The 19860-nt window shown below is 45.7% G+C and overlaps 1 protein-coding gene across 1 annotated transcript in view; it reads left to right on the top strand.

Moving 5' to 3' along the window:
* Positions 1 to 391: 391 nt before the first annotated feature.
* atp2a3 (ATPase sarcoplasmic/endoplasmic reticulum Ca2+ transporting 3) overlaps positions 392 to 19860 on the top strand; it is a 62006-nt gene continuing 42537 nt past the window's right edge. The window contains 1 exon segment of the mRNA XM_080435515.1: positions 392 to 773. Coding sequence (XP_080291641.1) covers positions 656 to 773 — 118 coding nt within the window. The 5' untranslated portion in view covers positions 392 to 655.

Raw genomic sequence — 19860 nt, 5'->3', positions numbered from 1 at the left:
CTGGTAAAACATTGGCCAAATTGTCAAATTATATAAGAAAGAGGCAAAATTGTGGGAAAAAAAGCAGATCTACAAGCTCACAACGCATCGCAAAATGAGGCCTTGTGAGCTTGTAGATCTGCTATTTTGACAATATTTATCAGTGGGAATTGAGTCAAACAAAATGTAATGTCTCAACTCTTACAATTCCAAGTGCTTATGGGGGGGGGGTCCCCAGAGTCCCCAGTTGAAATATGATTATTTTGGGGGGTCGCGGCCTGAAAAGGTTGAGAACCACTGAGGTAGATGAGGTAGAACCAATAGCAGCAGGAGAGGGAGTGCTTTGTGGCGCTCCCTCACCATAGAGGCGGTCCGTTTCTCCCTCACACACACACACACACCTACCTTCACATGTTGATGAAGTACGAACAGCAGCAATCTGATCCACTGAGCGTGTTATTCTAGCAGCGTCGCAATCAGGAACCCGGAGGTATCGTCGCTCATAGAGGGGGGCAGGTGACAGTCCGTGCTGGAGGAGGACCACGGCATTTAGTAGCATTTTCAACGTTCGATCGTCGCTGGACATTACGGTTGTTTTATGCCCTCACTGTCACAGTAGATGTTGTTTACAACTACATGCATTTCTGTCTGATTGTTTAGCCAGTCCACCACCGAGATGGAAAACGCGCACACTAAATCGGCAACTGAAGTTTTAGCCAACTTCGGTGTCAACGAGAACACCGGGCTGACACTCGAGCAAGTGAAAACCAATTTGGAGAAATATGGACCAAACGGTGAGTATTAGGTTTGTTTGTATTTTACAGGCGAAGTTCAGACGAATATGCACCATGCATAAAAAAAAGATGAATGAGCAAAAGACAACCGTGTGCTAATGAGGCAGACAGATAGATATATCATAAGTTCCCTGTTGCGCGCAGTCAATTGAAATAAGCAACCAATCTAGGAAAACAAGCCCAAAAGAAGCAACTAGGCCACATGAATACTTTAAACCATAGACTATCTGAAAATAGCTGCTATTTTCTAAAACTATCGCAATAAAATGTGGAATATTTTGAATATATTTTTGAAACATTCTATCAAAATGCTCCCCTGGGCACAAAACATTTATGAAAATATTTGAGAACCACTGGTTTAGATATGTTTTTGGGGAAACAAGCCTAAATAATGTTGCCCCCCCCCCCCCCCCCCCTGTGTGTCAAGTTCATTCATGTGCTGAAATAATTTAGTGCGTTTATGTGCATAATAAAGTTCTCGGTATTTTCAGGGGTCTCGTTGATATATAATGCACGTTATATACGTACACGTGGTCCGTTCACAGAATTGACTGAACATTATAAATGATGATGAATGAATGGTGACGATTTCTGACGAATGATGCATTTTCTTTAATGCGCCCGCCGTCTGAGGACCGCCGTTCCCTATGGGGAGAGCCTCTTTCTTCGGTGTTTGGACCAGGTGGGCGTGGTTTGAGGCATAGTTTTTGTGAGGTTAGGTCTAGGAATAAATCAGAAATCACGCCCACCTGGGCGAAACACCAAAGAAAGAGGGAGTCCCGTCCACTATGTGCGCACCATAGATAGACACCATTATTAACGCAGTAAAAACGCACGATGCACTTCTGTTCTCCTCACTGTCTGTCATGCAGGGTTGCCATGTCTGCTTAGTATAAGCGACTTTGGGCTTGTTTTTCTGTAAAGATGCTTGTAAAAATTGGTTAGTTGCGGTTTTTTGTTTCTAAAGTGTACTTGCTTATTTAAGGCTTTGCTTCCAAATTGTTTAATTATTATTTAAACCAGTTCTCAAATATTTTCATGAAAATGTTTTGTGCCACAGCTAGGGGAGCATTCGTGTTGTTGGAATGTTTAAAAACATATTCCAAATATTCCACATTTAATTGCAAGAAATTGTTTTTGAAAATGGCATATCATTCATAGATAAAGTGCTCATGTGTTGCTTCTTTTTGGCTTGTTTTCCTAGACCTGGATGCTTATTTCTCTCACATAATACGGCAACACTGCTGACATGTAGCTATAAACGCTGTTTTAGGAGCGAGTTTGTTGACGTTGACCTACACCGTGAATATAAGCCGGCTACAGACAGCCCATTTATGTATTTATATTATTTACAATTATAACCTCATCTGCTGCAATGCATCTGTCGAGAGAGAGAGACAAACGATTTGTAATACGTGCCTCTCATTCTGAGACAAGGAAGTGCAGTGCAGGATATAGTGGAGGGACAGTGTAAAGTAATTAAGTACATTTACTCAAGTAGTGTACAATTTTGAGGTATTTGTACTTTACTTGAGCATTTCCAATGTCCAATACTTTTACTTCTACTCCACTACATCTCAGATCCAAATATTGTACTTTTGCTTTTACTATTTGAAAACTTTAGTTACTAGTTACTTTGTAGATTTGGATTATTATTACAAAACATACATTAACCACTCCAGACTCCAGCCCTATTTATATTTCGGCCATTTGAAAATAGCTGATCTACAAGCTCGCAATGGGGTTGCGACGCATTGAGCTAGATCTGCTATTTTCAAAAGATTTTTATACATTTGAAAACTTGAAATGGGACATTCTGCATCATGAGTACTTTTACTTTTGGTACTTTAAGTACATTTTGACGCCAGTACTTTTGTACTTTTACTCAAGTACATTTTGAATTCCGGACTTTTACTTGTAATAGAGTATTTCTACTCTGTACTTTTTCCATCACTGGTGGAAAAAGATGAACTAAGATACAGGGGGAAAAAGAAACCAAACTTGAATGACCTGTTTGACACTTTCAACACTTGTATGCCACATGGCTCATACTTCTCGGTTTAAATTACACCATGTTGGTGTAGAATCAGATACATACAGTGATAATTGTGATATTGTCATCAAGGCACAACATGGACCAGAAGTTAGCCTATATGGACTGAAAGGAAATGGGATCAATTTAACAACACTAAAGTGTGAGGGCCCTTGCAATATTGCTTGGTAATTATTAATTAACAGTTATTGTCAAGCTAGAACAGATTATAAAATTTAGTTGGAGCAGATTTCATAGTTCTGCTGGGTCAAGCAAAGCCAGCAAGGTCTTCTTGCATTTTAATTGAATGCTTTTTCGTAGTGGATGCTGCTGAACTTGGTGTTGGACATTACTACCTTTCCTCCAGCCTGTCATTTGCATGTGTGCCCAGGCTCTAGAGTGGAGCAGCATATTGTCCCAGTCAAACAGAAGCCCTTTTGTTGCACTCTACCCAGCGGCTCCTGATGACTTCATGGAAAAAGCAACGTCTTGCTACAGATAGCATCTTTTTCGCTTTTAGTTGTGAACTTCCTGCTTGTGTGAGTGCACACATAAATGTCGGAGGGAATACCCTTTCCTTTTTTGGGTCTGATTGTTGGGTCTTTCATTCTAGCTGCTCTTTTCTCCTCATTTAGCAGCAGCCTGTGTGTGTTTGCTGTTTTAGTGCACGTCTCTGCCAAGTGATATTGACTGCTGAATGGCTCATTCCCTCCTCTCTCAAATTTGGTAGTTGACTGCAAGGACTTAGCATTTACTTCCAACTAGCTTCGGTTCAAAGATAATTTGTGGGTGTGGGTGGTGTAACCACCACTCACCCAGGCATACAGTAAGTACACTAAGCAGGAGGTTTCCTGTAGGTGGCAGGTAGAGAATTGTCATCATTGTATAACTAATTCAGCAACTCAACAAAAATGTATCTAATGCAAAACCGGTCAACAGAGATTCCAGGTTTGCTGTGAATGTGACGTACTGTAAGGCTATCCCTCCAGAGGTAGACCAGAGGAACATTCTGGGATAATATTATACACACACACACACACACACACACACACACACACACACACACACACACACACACACACACACACACACACACACACACACACACACACCCCACATATAGAAAGTCTTCTCCAGGAGTCTTGGTATGGATGAGTTTGACTACTTGACCGTAGCATCCATAACCTGGGCAGACCATTTGCCAAACATAGCAGATCTACAAGCTCACAACGCATCGCTATGCAACACATTGTGAGCTTGTAAATCGGGAAGTACAGAACCAACTCAGGTCCCAGAATAGCAGATTTGGCTATGATATCGAGATACATTATAGTTTATTTAAGGTTGGTTAGATAGTACTACTATTCTATCACACTACTGTAAAATTGTGTGTGTGTGTGTGTGTGTGTGTGTGTGTGTGTGTGTGTGTGTGTGTGTGTGTGTGTGTGTGTGTGTGTGTGTGTGTGTGTGTGTGTGTGTGTGTGTGTGTGTGTGTGTGTGTGTGTGTGTGTGTGTCATATAATTCTATCAATAACTAATGACAAAGACTTTTTGTTTGAGCTTAGTTCTGATCCTTAAGCTCTGATGTCCGTCTGTCTCCAGGCCAACGAGAGATCATTGTGTTCTTTTGGGCCACCACAATTGGATTAATGTTTCTTAATGTTACTGCATGTCTGACAGGGAAAACATCAAAGCTCAGCTATGGTTATCCATGTTGTTGCCCAATAATGTGGTCCAGTTTTGCATTGGCGTTTTATTAGATTACTTAAAGTTGTTGTGTGATCTTGTTCTTATTTGGACTACTGATGAATATGCTGGCTTTGAGCGTGCCGCTTATCTCTCATAATCTTGTTAAGATTAATATGTTGCCATGCCGTGAGAGGAGTACAGAATGTGTGCTGGATGCTTGGCCCTACTAGAACATCAGTGCTTTCATGTGCCGTTGCAGAGGAACCAAAGTAAACATAATGTCTGGAGTATCTAGTCCTTTCTGAGATGTTGGAAAATGGTCTTGTTCTGTCCATCTGGACAACCTTTTCTCTACAAAGCGGTCTGTTCGGGTGGGGGGGAAGTGCCTGACCTTCTATTCACATGTTCCATTTATAGTCCACTCTTAATTGCCTTAGTTGCTTACACACACACACACACACACACAGTTCTTTTAAAAGACTATGTCAATATTGGGCTACTACAGGTCATTTTGTATCTACCACACAGTTTACATCAACCATTAAGCCCAAAACTATTCTATTTGTGATATAAATTGTTTGTTTACAATGATATATCACCCATTCTTGAGAATCGTGACAAAACCTTTATTTTTACTTTTTTTAAATATATTTTCTTCATTCTTCAATTATGTAGGGAAAATATAGTTTAAAAGATCAAAGTGTTCTCCCACAGTTCTTTTCTTTTAGATGTCAACTCCATAAGATGACATATCTGACGGCGTTGACATCTGACGGAGTTGACAAAATGTTATGTTTTTTTCATTCCACAGCAGAGTCAGAGTTGGACAATCTGGTACACTGAAAGTGCAAGGGGCATTGAAGGGAGTGTGGGTGTCCTTTACCACTTGACCTTGGTCCCTCAGGGCTCCGTACTTTCCTCCCTCCTTTTTCCACTCTACACCAAATGTCTTTGCCAAAAATAGCATATCTACAAGCTTGTAGATCTACTATTTTCAGTAAATGTTTACCCCAGAATAGGGAGGCTAGGGTTCACGTAGTTAGTGTTTGTTTTTCAATATATGGAGCATATACAGTACCTCTGCCCACTAATGTCAACATTAGGTTTCTGTTTGCACTCACAGATCTGCTCTTTGTACAATCCGTTTGATGTACAGTAGCATGTAGGTAGCAGGTTTGTATTAATGTACACCTTGTAAACCTCAAGGAACTAAATGGTCAAATATGATTTATCTGGATCTCGACAAAAAATATCTTATTTTTCGGATCTCTTAGGTTGAATCATAGTAGAATCTCATTTAATGGAATGAAATGAGGGTCCGACATGAACGGATGCCTGAATGCCCGGGGCAGGTAACAAAAACATGTGGGCAAGTGAAACCTGTATGGACCTGCAAGGTCAGGCAAGTACCAATTGAGAGCGATGTTTTGTGTTGTTTTCATTCTCGATTTTTCCTGTCAGTTGTGGGCTGCCTCTCTCTGTATTTTCTGAACCTCTCTGCTTGAGCAGGGCTAGACTGCGACCAAACGGGCCAGTTAAAACTTTACCTGGTCGCAATTGTAGGAGTGCATGGTAATCACTAGGTCGGTCTCGCCCCGATCTCATCATCAGTGCACGTGTACGTTGATGAAGCTTCTTCAAAGGGACTGATGCAAGTTCACGCAATACCATATCATGTCTCCTGAAGCGAGTCATGTCATTTAAATTATGCTGTAGCCCTGCTGAGCACGTCTGATCTGAAATAACTATACTTTACTGTTGGATTTGCTGTATTTGTCGTATTGCTTTTACCTGGCGATGCTTCAAATAAGTTAATAGGTGGAACTTATTATTAAATCCATTGATTGGTCTCGACAGGCATTACATATAATTCCAAAGAAGAAGCCAACATTGGTAGGTTCAAGATCTCAATCTACTAGATGATGACTTTTGCAGATCATATAATTTTGACATAATTATAATAATTTTCGGGAATTTTTCAATTTAAATAATATTTTTTTAATTATTAACATCCATTTGAACATTTCACAATTTTAGCCACCTTCAAAGAGGTTAGATATAAGTCCTATAATAAGCCCTACAAATAGAATACAGATATTTAAACCAAACTTTTAGGGGATCGCTCACTGACTATGTTCCAAAAATGCTGTTTCTCTGTTGACCCTAGAGAGGAAACTAGTGCATTGATGGGATTAATAACTGTGCTACAAACATGATCTCATGTGTCTCTCTCAGACAGCGGCCACTTCCTTTTCTAACTAACAGTGGAATTGTAAAACATATCGATGTCCTTTTTTATTAAAGTGTGTTACATAACATGTATGGGAAATGTACAAGGGTGTTTACCCGAGGGGCTACAAAACATTAAAAAAAGCTTTCTTAATCAAAAGTTTTAAAAATGTCCACGTTGTCAATGTTAAAATAAGCTGTGATGCGCACATAGTTTTGAGGAATCGTCTTGGCCAGTGATTTAGGTCCTTATCCAGTTTATTGGCTCTGTCTCAAAGCAGATCGATAAGGGACTTCTAGCTGGAGCTATAAATAATTGTGGTCTGATCTTGATACAATAGATATATTTGGGATTTGTTTTTCTTACTTAGGTTTATTTGAATGCATATAGCACAAGGTATGTTCAACTCACAATTAAATCTGTCTTTCTTTTTGCATGTGGGTGCTGAATCTCTGGAAGTCAATATAAAAATGAAAACATGCACCAAGACATCTTCATGCAGCAGTCCCTGATTTAGTAGTGTTTTGGCAGGTTGGCATCTTCAGCACTCAATGCAGTATTTATTTATTTATTAATTCATTCAAATGCATCAAAATACACGAGTAAAATAAACTGTACAGTGTGAGCATGCTTGTAAAGCCCACCATTAGGTTGCATAAGGGCTCACAGCTGTGTCCAACGTACTGCTAGAATATTGACATTATAATGCCTGTTGAATTACCTAAGCAGGTACTGTACAACACCACACAAAATATCTAATCACTGTTTCCTTGGCCTACATGAGTTCTGATGAGCCACACCAACAGCCAGCAGCTGCAGTAGCGGAGCAACTGCTTCCAAGTTTTGTGTTTTGTTAGTTTTTTGGCTAAAGATTTGACATTCAGTTATATATTTTTTAGTAATGTTGACATGTGCAAGCGATTTTACCAACCTTTGAAAAATCATGGAATATTTTCCGTGATCGCTGTCCTCACGGCACGCACGGGGGTCAAAAAATATAGTTGTGGCCTGTTGAATGTGACTTGTTTTTGCCAAAAAAACAACAGGAACGGAGATGAAGCCATTTTCCCACAGGAGATAAACTATCAATTCCGGGTCTGTCGTCATCTGGCAGTGAAAGCATCATTCATAGGGTAGCGAACAGCGCCATCTTGTGGAAACCACTGAAAACCCCAAACTCGTCAAACTTGTGCTTGGCACTGTGGACCAAGTGCCAACTGACGAGTGTACTCGTCCTTGGCAGTCAAAGAGTTAAAGGGATACTTCACTTTAGGGCCGGGGAAACATTTAAAAAATATATTAAAAATAAATGAAAAAAGTAATGGAAAATTCATGGCCCCCTCACGCATTAGAGTGTCCTACTAATGTGTGAGGGGGCCTTTATTTTGCCATAACTTCTTTCATTTTTTTTATATATATTTTTAATGTTTATTTTATGTGAAAGTGAAGTATCCCTTTAATGGCAATGTTGTCCACAGATGTCTTGCTTTGTGTAATCTGCACAGCAACACTAAGTGAGGACAGCGGTTGACTGATTTTTTATCAAACTTTGGAAGCGTTGAGTTTATTCCTCCAGTAGGGGATTCTCACATTATACTGGAGATGCATGATAACTGACTTGGCTCCCATTATGAACTACAGGGTGTGTTTTTTGGGGGTGGGGGGCTGTCCAAGATTCCTGAAATATTGTTTGTGACTCACCCCACTTAACATAGTTATATTACATATAACTACCTTAGAGAAAGGAGGCCTGCCATTGACAATGGGTAAAAGCAACAGTCTTGCGTGCGTGTGTGTCCCGGGCATAACTCTGGCGCTGCCCAACAGAATGACCTCAAACTTGTCCTATATGTGTGCAGTGCCGAGTGGCAATTCGATCGGACCAGCGGTTTCCAAGAACCAAATAACGCAAATATTTGTCCCGGATCTACGGGGGGGACACTGAATCTTTCTGTGTTTGGAGGAAGTGTATTTATCGGCTTCCCTGATTGGCCTCACGTTGGCTTCATGGATTGGTGAGGCTTTGCATAAAATTTGTGCCGCTTAGACAATATAAGTCCCTGATTGGCCAACCCTATCCCGTCTGCTTAACTGATTGGCCGAGCTTTGCTTTGTTTGTGCTGCGTTGCCAATATAGGTGGCAGCGTGTGCAATGGAACGGAAAGTACAAGAGCTGCTGTAGTTAAAATGTGATGTGCGTGGAGCTGACAACGGGTAAAACGAGTACATCAGATAACGTTTTTGCACAATGGGTGGGCGTGTATTCCCGACATGCATAGCCCAAGTAGGCTGAGTTATATTATTTATAATTCACAATTGCTATGGTTGATGTATTCAGACCTTTCCGGAGGGAGAATACATTAGCACTGGGTCTAGTGTTTAGCCTGTTACATATTTCCAGCATAGTTATAATACATGTATATCTAGAGGACGGACTGCCCCGCCCCCAGCTATTCATTTCAATGAAAGTTGCTCACCAGTGTTTGAAGCACCCGGAAGAACGCTCTACTGTACTTCCGCATTGTTCTTGATTTGAGCACCAAATTTCTTCACTGTTCTACTGTGGTTCTGCGGGCTTGATTTCCAGGGTTTTCCTTCTTGTTCCTCGGACCTTTAGCTTCTCGGTAGCACCACTCAATCTCGCCCTGCCAATCGTTCACTGCCACAGTAAATGGCAGGTTACTCAATTTACAATTCACAATTTTTGGTATTTAACACACACTCTTATCCAGAGCGACTTGCAAAGTGCAAGGTCAGAGGTAGCAGCACGAACCTCAGTCAAGCAACAGTGTAAGCGTTCGAGTAATTGGAGTGCCAAGAAAACAACCTGTACAAACACTACACTGAGTCAGTTGATTCCCTTTCTAATTAGTGTTTCTAATGAGTGCCCTTTATCCCACTGAATGGAAATCTTAATGCTACAGTGACATTCTATCGACAGTTTGAAGAAAAGTCGCGTTATCTTGTAGATCTGTTCTCCAACATTGTGAGGTATATTGCGTCAGAGCACATCCGGCGCTAGGGCCACCTAGTGGCCAAAATGCTTGAGCAATAATGGAGTTTTATACAAACTGTACATCGTGTAAGTGCAGTAACGGTGCGGAAATTAGCTATTGTTATAGACAGAATTCAAAGCATATTTTGTGGAAAGTGTGGAGTTATTTGGAGCATGCGTCTGCTGTGAGACCCTAGCGAACACTTAACTCTGCACTCACTCCACACTCCATGGGTGTCCTCCTCAATTCTGGTAGACAGATAGTTGGTCATGGTCTATGTGCTACAAAGTAATTAGGATAGAAGTAGACATCAAACCTGTCATCTGATCTCCATCTAAATAACATAGTAAAGCGTCTACTTGCCTGAACACTGCCTCACAGCTAAATGTGTATTCGTAACTTGAAAAGGCCACAAACTAGAGGTTACGAATGTAACCCCGGTTTTAGTAGGTTCGGAGTTTACTACTCACTATGGGGGATATCAGCGCCCTCAGGCGATGAGACAGAGCAACACACACGCTCCCGGTGCCAATACTGATTGGCTAAGGGTATGTCACGAGTCCGGAAGACCCGGGAGTATAAAGCTCCCTCGTGACGTAGGCTCTTCCTCTTAACATTCTCCTCTCTGCATGCCAAATGCGCACAGAAAGGGGTGTCTGGTGAGTAGTAAACTCCGAACCTACTAAAACCGGGGTTACATTCGTAACCTCTAGTTTTACCACGGTTCTCCGTTTACTACTCACTATGGGATTCATAAACCCCCCTTGAGGTAATGAGCCACACAACCCTGACAACCCCGCACGCCCCTCAGCTCCAGGTCACGTCCCCCCGGACGTGACCTAAGACCCCCAGGCCATAGGTCCACGACCTCACGGCCCCTGGGCGCCCCCCCAGCCCACCGGGCTGGGGTGCGGGATAGATAACAAGAGTAGGCCCTGACAGACTCTAGAGTCTGCCCTATTTACTAACAGGCAGACACAGTCCGCCTCATAATAATGAGGAGCAGGGCCCTATCCCCAAGACACAGCCCTGCTGGTCCCAAGGAAACCTAAAGAGGAAGTCGGAAGATATGGAGAAAAGGCCCCAAGCCTACTCCCTATCCTCCACTGACCTGGAGGCAGCAGCCACACCCAGGACAGCGTGCGCCATTGATGACGCCGCCACGTCCAGACTGTAAAAGGCCGCAAAAGTCGATGGTGACGACCAATTTGCAGCCGCACAAATCTCCTGGATCGAAGCTCCCTTGTAGAGAGCCCAGGACGTAGCCATGCCTCTAGTAGAGTGGGCCCTCAGACCCCCCGGGACAGGGACACCACTACTCACATAAGCCAGCTTAATGGCATCACGGATCCATCTAGAAAGCGTCGCTTTGGTGACCGCCTTCCTCTGAACCCCCACGCCAAAAGAAACAAAGAGTTGTGTCGATGAGCGACTGGCCGCCGTCCTCTGGCAATAGAGCTTCAAGCTCTCACCGGGCAGAGGCAATGTAACCGCCTGTCCTCCGCCGAAGCGAAGGGAGGCGGATGAAAAGCCACCAATTCAACCGGATCTGGGGCCACCACCCCGGTCTTTGTAACGAACGCCAGGTTTGGTTTAAGCAAACCCCTCCTGTCGTTGTTCAGAAAATTCATGCACTCCGGGCTCACCGAGAGCGCATGCAAGTCACTGACCCGTGGACAGGGCCACCAAAAGGACCGTTTTTAGACTAATGACCTTCAGGTCCATAGACTCAAAAGGCTCGAACGGGTGACGGCACAGTGCCTCCAGCACCACCGTCAACTCCCAGACTGGGAACAGTGGCCTGTTGACCGGTCTAGCCCTTCTGGCGCCGTTCATAAATCGGCGCACGAAGTTACGCTGACCCACCGTCTTGCCATCGTCGAAACCTAGGTGGCAAGCCGAAATGGCAGCCAAATACACTTTCACCGTCGAGAAGGATAAACCCTGATTTAGCCTTCCCTGCAGAAAGTAAGAATGCTACACATCGAGGCCTGGAAAGCCACCACCACTGGTGACTGTTCCAACCCCCATCTGACCTCGTAAGCATTCCTCGTGGACACGGCCCTTGCGCCCTGGATGGTAGCCATCACGTCAGGGGGAAGGCCACACGAGCTCAAATTCACCCTCTCACGGGCCAGACCCATAGGTCTAGGTCCTGAGGGCGTCCCCCCTCCCTGCCGCAGCAAGTCCCTGCCGACAAGGAGGGCCCAAGGCACGTCGTGAAGGAGAGGAGTTATCTCCTGACCTCTACGTGTCCCATGCTGGGGCCACCAGCAACATCAACAACCCTCGGAGCCTGACCCTCCCCCACATGGGGAGGATCAGCTCTATTGGTGGGAAAGCATAAAGCAGTTCGTTCAGGAGGCTCGGCACCTGGAACGCCTGAATGGACGCGAGACGTGAGTCGCATCACAGCGCCATCTCGCACGCCAATCCGTCCAACACCAGGGAGGCCAAACCTTCCTGCTTGTTGACATAGCACATGGTCGCGGTGTTGTAATGTTCTGATCGAGACAGAACAACCCGGAAACCGAGCACCGAACTGTTTGAGAGCGAGGAAAAACCCTGTGAGGCTGGCGTCCGTGGTGATGACCTTCTGTGATATCACAGCGCCTATACTGACCCCCTGGGACAGAAAAGCCACCTGCGACCACGATCCGAGTGTCTCCACGACACCCTGGAAACACCACCACTTGCTGAAAGCCTGAGGTGAGTGGGATCCGAAGAGCCCGCTGCCACCTCTATACAGGTCTCATGTAGAACCTGCCCAAGCGGATTAGGTGAATGACTGAAGCCATGAGACTCACCGCCTGCATGCCTAGTTTGTAAGTGACTTGACGCCCTACGCGAAAAGACCTCACACAAGCTAAGACGCTGTCTAACCTGCCCTTGGACAGCCGCGTTCTGAGCGTGTTCGAGTCCAGCGAGATCCCCCAGAAGGTGGTCCGCTGAGATGGAACCAGAACGCTCTTCTGGACGTTGATTGTGAACATAGCGACGTCAGGTGGGAGAGGGCCACGGCCGTGTGCCGTGCCACCTCCTCCTCTGAGCCAGCAATTAACCAGTCGTCGAAGTTAAGTCGACAGACCGATCCCCTGTCGCCGCAGTGGAGCTATGGCCGCATTGGTACACTGCACGAGCACTCGCAGGCTCAATGACATACCAAAGGGAAAAACCGTGTACTCGTACACTCCCCTTTGTAGCCGAAGTGCAGGAATTCTCTGTGTGGAGGCCAGACTGGAACGTGGAGGCAAGCAACCTAGAGGTTGATGCCCGCCCATCAGTACCCCTGATGTACCGTTTTGCAACAGCTTTTACGGTCGTCAACCAAGAAATGGATACTTGTTGAGGCCCTTCAGATTCAGAAAAGGGCCGTACGCCCCCCCCCCTTTTTCTCACCAGAAAAAGCTTTGAACAGAAACCCAGTCGGTTCTGATTCGTAGATATTTCTCTGGTAACGCTCATGCTCAAAAGAGAGAGAGAGAACCTTCTCTCTTAGAGTCGTGGCTGCTTTTATCTTCCGCATGATAGAGACACACTCGTCTGACATAGGAAGTAACACAAGGCATGTGGAAAACACACCAGTTCAACCACAATGTGTTGTTGTTGTTCAGGGGAGCCTGGCCAGTACAACCACAGTGTGTCACTGCCGTACTGAGCTTAACCAGTAAACACAGTGCAACGCTGATGTACTGGGATAAAAACAGATTCGGATTGCAACCCTCCCAAAAGCTGCTCACCGAGCGAGCGAGTCGGGAGGGGGCGCTGCTGTTATCAGTCCCGTGGGCAACGTGCACATTTCCACGGGGACCGATGACGTCGCCACGCGGTCCAGCGGACTCGTACTGTGGCGTCCATTAGAGACCGTTAGTGTCTGCCATGCTGTGAAACAGGCCTGTCAGGCACAAAGGGATCATAGAGGAGGCCATCGACGCCCAGGGACCCCCTGGGACCCCTAGCGTCGTGACCTCCTGACCGGGGCTGGATTACGTGCTTGTGTATTTTAAGACATTTTTAATGGAACAAAATAAAGCACAGAGACAGTGTAAAAACAACATAAAAAGTTTAACATACTCTTATGAAAACCCTTTATGTGTGTCTCAAAGCACTCAATGAACCTGAGCCTCCATCGTGGTAGTGTAGACAAAGGGCTAACTAGCTTAGTTTGTAAGCTTAGCCTGGTCTAGTCTAGCCTAGCTACAGGTCGCTTTTAGCCTTTAGCTGCTACCTGTAGCCGTTTGGCTAACCAAGAACGAAGGAGAGCTATGCCCACCGCAGCGTTGTTTTAGGGGACTGGCTAAGCGCTGCACCAAAACAACACTGCTCTTTAACTGTGTCGAAGTTAGTGAGGCTAGTCAGCCGCTAAGTGAAACAACATCAGCCTGACTCTATGGGCTCATAGAGGAGGCCTTCGACGCCCAGGGACCCCCTGGGACCCCTAGCGTCGTGACCTCCTGGCCGGGGCTGGATAATGTGCTTGTGTATTTTAGTACATTTTTAATGCAACAAAATAAAGCACAAAGACAGTGTAAAACAACATAAACAGTTTAACATACTCTTATGAGAACCCTTTATGTTTGTCTCAAGGCACCCAGTGAACCTGAGCCTCCATCGTGGTAGTGTAGACAAAGGGCTAACTAGCTTAGCCTGTAAGCTTAGCCTGGTCTAGTCTAGCCTAGCTACAGGTCGCCTTTAGCCTTTAGCTGCTACCTGTAGTTGTTTGGCTAACCAAGAACGAAGGAGAGCTATGGCCACCACGTGTTGTTTTAGGGGACTGTCTAAGCACTGCACCAAAACAACACTGCTCTTTAACTGTGTCGATGTTAGTGAGGCTAGTCAGCCACTAAGTGAAAACAACAGCAGCCTCACTGGAGGCTATGCCAACCTAGCATACCATAGCTAGTAATAGTCACGGCTAACTCACCAAGAGTGAAGAGACGTTGACATCCGTTTCCATGGAAACAGGTGACGTCGACACCTAACCCACGGGGCCCGTGCAAGCGTGGGGGTCACGTGACTGAGTACGGAAGCATTCCACGCTGCTCCCTTGTGTTTACAAAGTCCGTCGCCATCTTGTCTAGGCTTCTTGGCCTGGCTAAAGGAAGCGACGGAGCCACCTCCACCGAAGGAAGCACTCTGTCGCCCTCCAGAGGCTGGCGTGACACGGTGCTTGGCAGGTTGTAAATATTGGGGTGACCTTCGACCCGCGCCGCCATCTTGCAACCTTCCTTCCCACAGTGGGCCTCTGGCGCCCTCTGCCGGATGGATGGTAGAATTGGAACATTTTTGGCGTGACCCATGTACACTGTCGTATAGAAATAGCAATGGGTTTATTACCTTTGTCTTGTTCATATCATGCACAGTATTCATCCCAGCAGCGTTTGGAAAGTCACCAAGGGACTTTCCAAGCGCTTTGGGCTTATAAGGGGTGGTTATCAACACGGGGACCACCTAGTGATCCCTATGCATCGATGCACCCCGACAGTTGTCGAAAACAGGCAGAGAAGTATCCCATTATTGTCTATCATGCTGTGAAGGCAGGCCTGATAGGCACAATGGGCTTATAGAGGAGGGCATCGACGCCCGGGGACCCCCAGGGACCCCTAGCGTCGTGACCTCCTGGCCGGGGCTGGATAGTGTGCTTGTGTATTTTGGGAAATTTTAATGGAACAGAATAAAACACAGAACAGTGGAAACAGCATAAACAGTTCAACATACTCTTATGAAAACCCTTTATGTGTCTCAAGCACCCGATTGTAGCCTCGTTCTTCGTGGTACAGACGCCGGCTCTGAAGAGGCTAACGAGCTGGTGTTGTCCTAGCAAGCTAAGCTAGAACAGCGCTGCTAACAACCTGTTGCTTAGTGAGGCTAGTCAATCGTTGAAAACCAGCCGCCACAGGTTCGAGGATCTCTTCCTCGGTGGCTGCGGGAGGTTCTCCCCGTCCGGGGCTCCTCGTGGACACCTCCTGGGTGTCCTGGTACGACGGGAGCTCCAGGAAATCTTCCCCGTCCTCCGCCATGTCGTCATCGTGAAGAGCCATCGACTCCTCGCTGGCAGGGGGGGAGGGAGGGCCGCTGCTAGCATGCTGCGGTGGGGACAAGCCCCCATCGCAGGCGGGAGGTGGCGTCAGCGTCGTGGACGCTTGACGCTCTAGTCTTGGCATCGGCACCGGTGGGGGTCCCATGAGCCGGGGGGCCGCTCGTGCTGCCCGACTGGGGTCCCCGGTCCGGTGGCGGTGGAGGTCTCACCGTTATCTCGTCTAGTCCAGCCGACCAGGGTTCTAGCCCTGACAAGCCGAGCGTCAAGTTGAGAAACGGTTAACCTCGTGCAGTTAGGGCACGCATCTGTCTCACCCGGGTGGGTCCTGGTGCAGAACGCGTGATCGACCCCCAAGCAGTGGATGAAGACGCGGTGGGGGTCGTCTGCGGCGATGAGGGGGTCGCATTCCGCGACCCCGCAACTCCTCGGTGGTTCCATCTTGGTCCTCGGTCTGGGAAAACAACAGGCTAAAGCCTAGCCAGTAGCGTAGCCTAGTAGCTGCTAGTATTAGCCTAGCCACTGAATGAATGAATGAGCTAGTAGCTGCTAACCGGTGTTAGCAGCTAACCGGCTTTTTCAGCTAACCGGCTTTTCCAGAACAGACCAAGAAGTAAGGAAAACTGAGAGGATAGGTAAATAAATAAATACTTAATAATAAGTTCCGTGAGAAAACTTATTTGCAAGGATTTTCCCGTGGGGATATACTCCGTATTCCCGCGTTGGGTTAAGTTGAAAATTTCCTTGCTTTGTTGTGTGTGAATTTCTGCGCATTCGCTTGCAGAGTGGAGAAAAGAGGAAGAGCCTACGTCACGAGGGAGCTTTATACTCCCGGGTCTTCCGGACTCGTGACATACCCTTAGCCAATCAGTATTGGCACCGGGAGCGTGTGTGTTGCTCTGTCTCATCGCCTGAGGGCGCTGATATCCCCCATAGTGAGTAGTAAACGGAGAACCGTGGTAAAACTGTTATTGTTCATACATTAAAATCTAGTTATGATGCCTGGAGGCCATGCATGCTGTATCAAGGCCCTGCAGATTGCATAACAAGTTATTCTTGGTAAGTTTTGATTCTGCCACCGTGGCACGTTAGTACGTTACCTATTGAAACTGTTTTTCCTGGAAGATTCATGAGCCAAGTAGCCATGGTAACAGTTCTGAAAACGTCCTCATATTTGCAGTTCACAAACGAGTTATAAGATACTTCTATCGGGTCCTGATAATCTGGCCTCTAATTTGTTAACAAGTGTGTGAGAGAGAGAAAGAGAGAGGCAGAACGCTAGAGGAGGAATGACTGTTGTCGATATAGTGATCCCATATCGGCAGATCCCTTGCAACACTGAAGAATGAATGGCAAGTTTCCTACTCCTCTCCCCTTCTCTCTGGCCATGGGGCACCCACTCCCCACTGTTGTTGGCAACGGTCTCCAGGAAGTGTTTCCCTTTTGCTCACATCACTGCTAAAGTGTAAACAAGCTGGCTCTTTTATTCATTGTCTGGCCTGGGAGGGGAGGAATGGGGAGAGAGAGAGAGAGAGAGAGAGAGAGAGAGAGAGAGCGAGGTAGTGAAGTCAGTTTGCAGGAATGTGCCTGGGCAGGCCTGGGTTGACACGACCCAGATGACTGTGAGGGAATCCTTGGCAGAGGGAAGACGGGGAACCCCGATCAACACCTCCTCCAGCCCTCTCCCTCCCTCCCTCCCTCCCTCCCTCTTTATTTTTCCTTTTTCTGTCTCTTCCCTCCAGTATGCCTGCCTTTGTGTCTAGCACTGGAGCTGCAGTCAGCCTGTCTGTCATAAAAAACATTATACAAGTATGGGAGGCAGAGTTGCGGGGAGAGGGCTCATGTCAGACTGGTGGAGCATGGAAAACAGCGGGACACATTTCTGCTGCTTTTGGCATAGAGCAAAATCCTGAGTGTTTTCATTTAAGTCTAAGAGGGTCCATTTTTACAGTCAAGTTGACACTCTGGTCAGGATTTTTTTTCTGTGCAGGACTCACCCGTAAGTTAAACCGTGCTAAGCCTGAAAACAGGCGTAATTTCAGGAAGAAAACTAGAGGTTTGCAACAAATACATACGTCTATAACAAGTTTACATGTATTGATTGATATTTTAGGTGCACTCATAATGAAATTAATCTGCAAAAATGGAGAAAATATGCATAAAATAAATTAAAAATGAAATGCAAATGCTAGTGGGTGGCAGTTACCATCCTATGGGTCCCCAAATGATGCCCCTGTCTGAAAATCTGAAAACCCACCATGCAGCAAATTTGAAAACTTGGAGCACAATGGTTCATCAACTATCATTACACAAGTTGATGATCTGTTCCGTAGCTAATGGGAGATGTGGTATCTGTCTCATTCAGTAAAATCCTGAGTGTTATTTTAACTCGGGAGTGTACCAATAACCTTACGGGTCCATCTGGTTAAATTGCTCAGTCTGCACTATGTGTTGAAGTGCCCCTGAGCAAGGCATTTAACCCCTAACTGTTCCCTGGGTGCTGTGTTAATGCCACCCACTGCTCCTAATAGTTAGGTTTAGTAAATGCAGTGGACAAATTCCATGTTTTTGTACTCTGCCAAAATACCAACAATAACAAATGGATAAATTAACACTGAGGCTTTTAATGTGCAGGAAGCTGCTTGTTGACTAATTCACTAGTTGATGTGCCGGGTTGCCTGAGGGCATTTTCAAATCAAAGTTTCCTAAACACAATATAGGCCTTCATGCAGCCTACTCAAATAGCATATTTTCGGAAATAGAGACTAGACCTCTGTGTACTTAAAAACACAATGGTCTCTTTGTGTGTTCGACAATGCACTCTCACTGAACCTAAAATAAAACGAATTAAAAGAACAAATGTTCCATGTTGCTGTTTGTAAAGTGGAACATTTTGACTGTGCCAAAGTGCCAACTTGGTCTTGTGTCTAGGATCATTTGGCTCTTATTCATTACAAAGTTCTTTGGTGACTCCGGTGGTCGTGATCTCAAATATTGTTTCTTTCATAGCACATGTGTAATGTAAGTGGCTTTTAGAGTTTTGTTTTTGGAAGGAGCTTGTGGGCTCACATTATGGCCTTTCCTCTTTCCACCTCCCCTCTTCACAGGGTCACGTTTGATGGGAATGTAACACAGCTGAAACCTACTGCTTTAGTGTGGTCAAAACACACCAGAGAAACATGGGATTTCCACTGCTTTAAATAAACGGATGTGATGTGAGGCTTATGAGAATCTCAACACAATGGTGAAACGCTGTCCCTGCCTGACTTAAAGCTACACTATGTGACACAGCATTTGTTTGAGAAAAGGCTCGATCTCCGGCTCCCCCTGGGTTAGTGTCGAAATGTCAACAGACATTGACAGTAAGACAACAGACACTGAACCCCAAACTGCTCCCGATGAGCAAGTTGGTGCCTGGCATGGTTTGGTTTCCTCTGCCATCGGTGTGTGAATGGGTGAAGCGCTATATAAATGCACCATTTACTTTCATATCCTACCGGGGATTCGAACCCGGGTCTACCACGCACTGAGCTAATAGAGCACACCTGTTTGTTCAGGGGAGATATTGAATTTTGACAACGCCTCCCTTCCAAAGCCACTGCTAGCTGGGAATCTCCCCCTCACTAAAGCCACTTTCAGACATGCACTGTATTATGGAAGTTTTCCAGAGTTCAAACGGCTGTATGTATGAACGCAACATTCCGGCTCTGTAGGATCGGACAAGCGACAGATTTTATGCGGGCCGCAAGACCCTTGACTTAAGTCCGGGTAATGTCCGACTTGACTCAAACCGATCTTAAGTGTGAATGGACGCTGTGCTTGTCAGGTGAATTTACATTCAGCGTGTGGAAGTGTTGATGACGCTTCTATTGTCGACGGGTGGAGCCTCCCCTCTGCTTTTTATTAGAGTTTGAGTTGGAAATGTACCGCAGTAGCCTAATTGTGTACAAAGAGCTACACCTGACGCTTCGCTCCGCAGTGCGCACTTGGCTGTATATAGACAGCAATATTCTCTGAAAAATATTGCATTTGATCCTCGCATCTCCATCAGGCTGTGCCTGTGTTATATTTACGTGGGAGTCGCTAATGTGTGCGTCTACTAC

Source organism: Gymnoscopelus braueri, assembly GCF_963280865.1.
Source record: "Gymnoscopelus braueri genome assembly, chromosome: 8".
Classification (NCBI taxonomy): domain Eukaryota; kingdom Metazoa; phylum Chordata; class Actinopteri; order Myctophiformes; family Myctophidae; genus Gymnoscopelus; species Gymnoscopelus braueri.
This window is presented reverse-complemented; position numbering and strand designations above follow the sequence as displayed.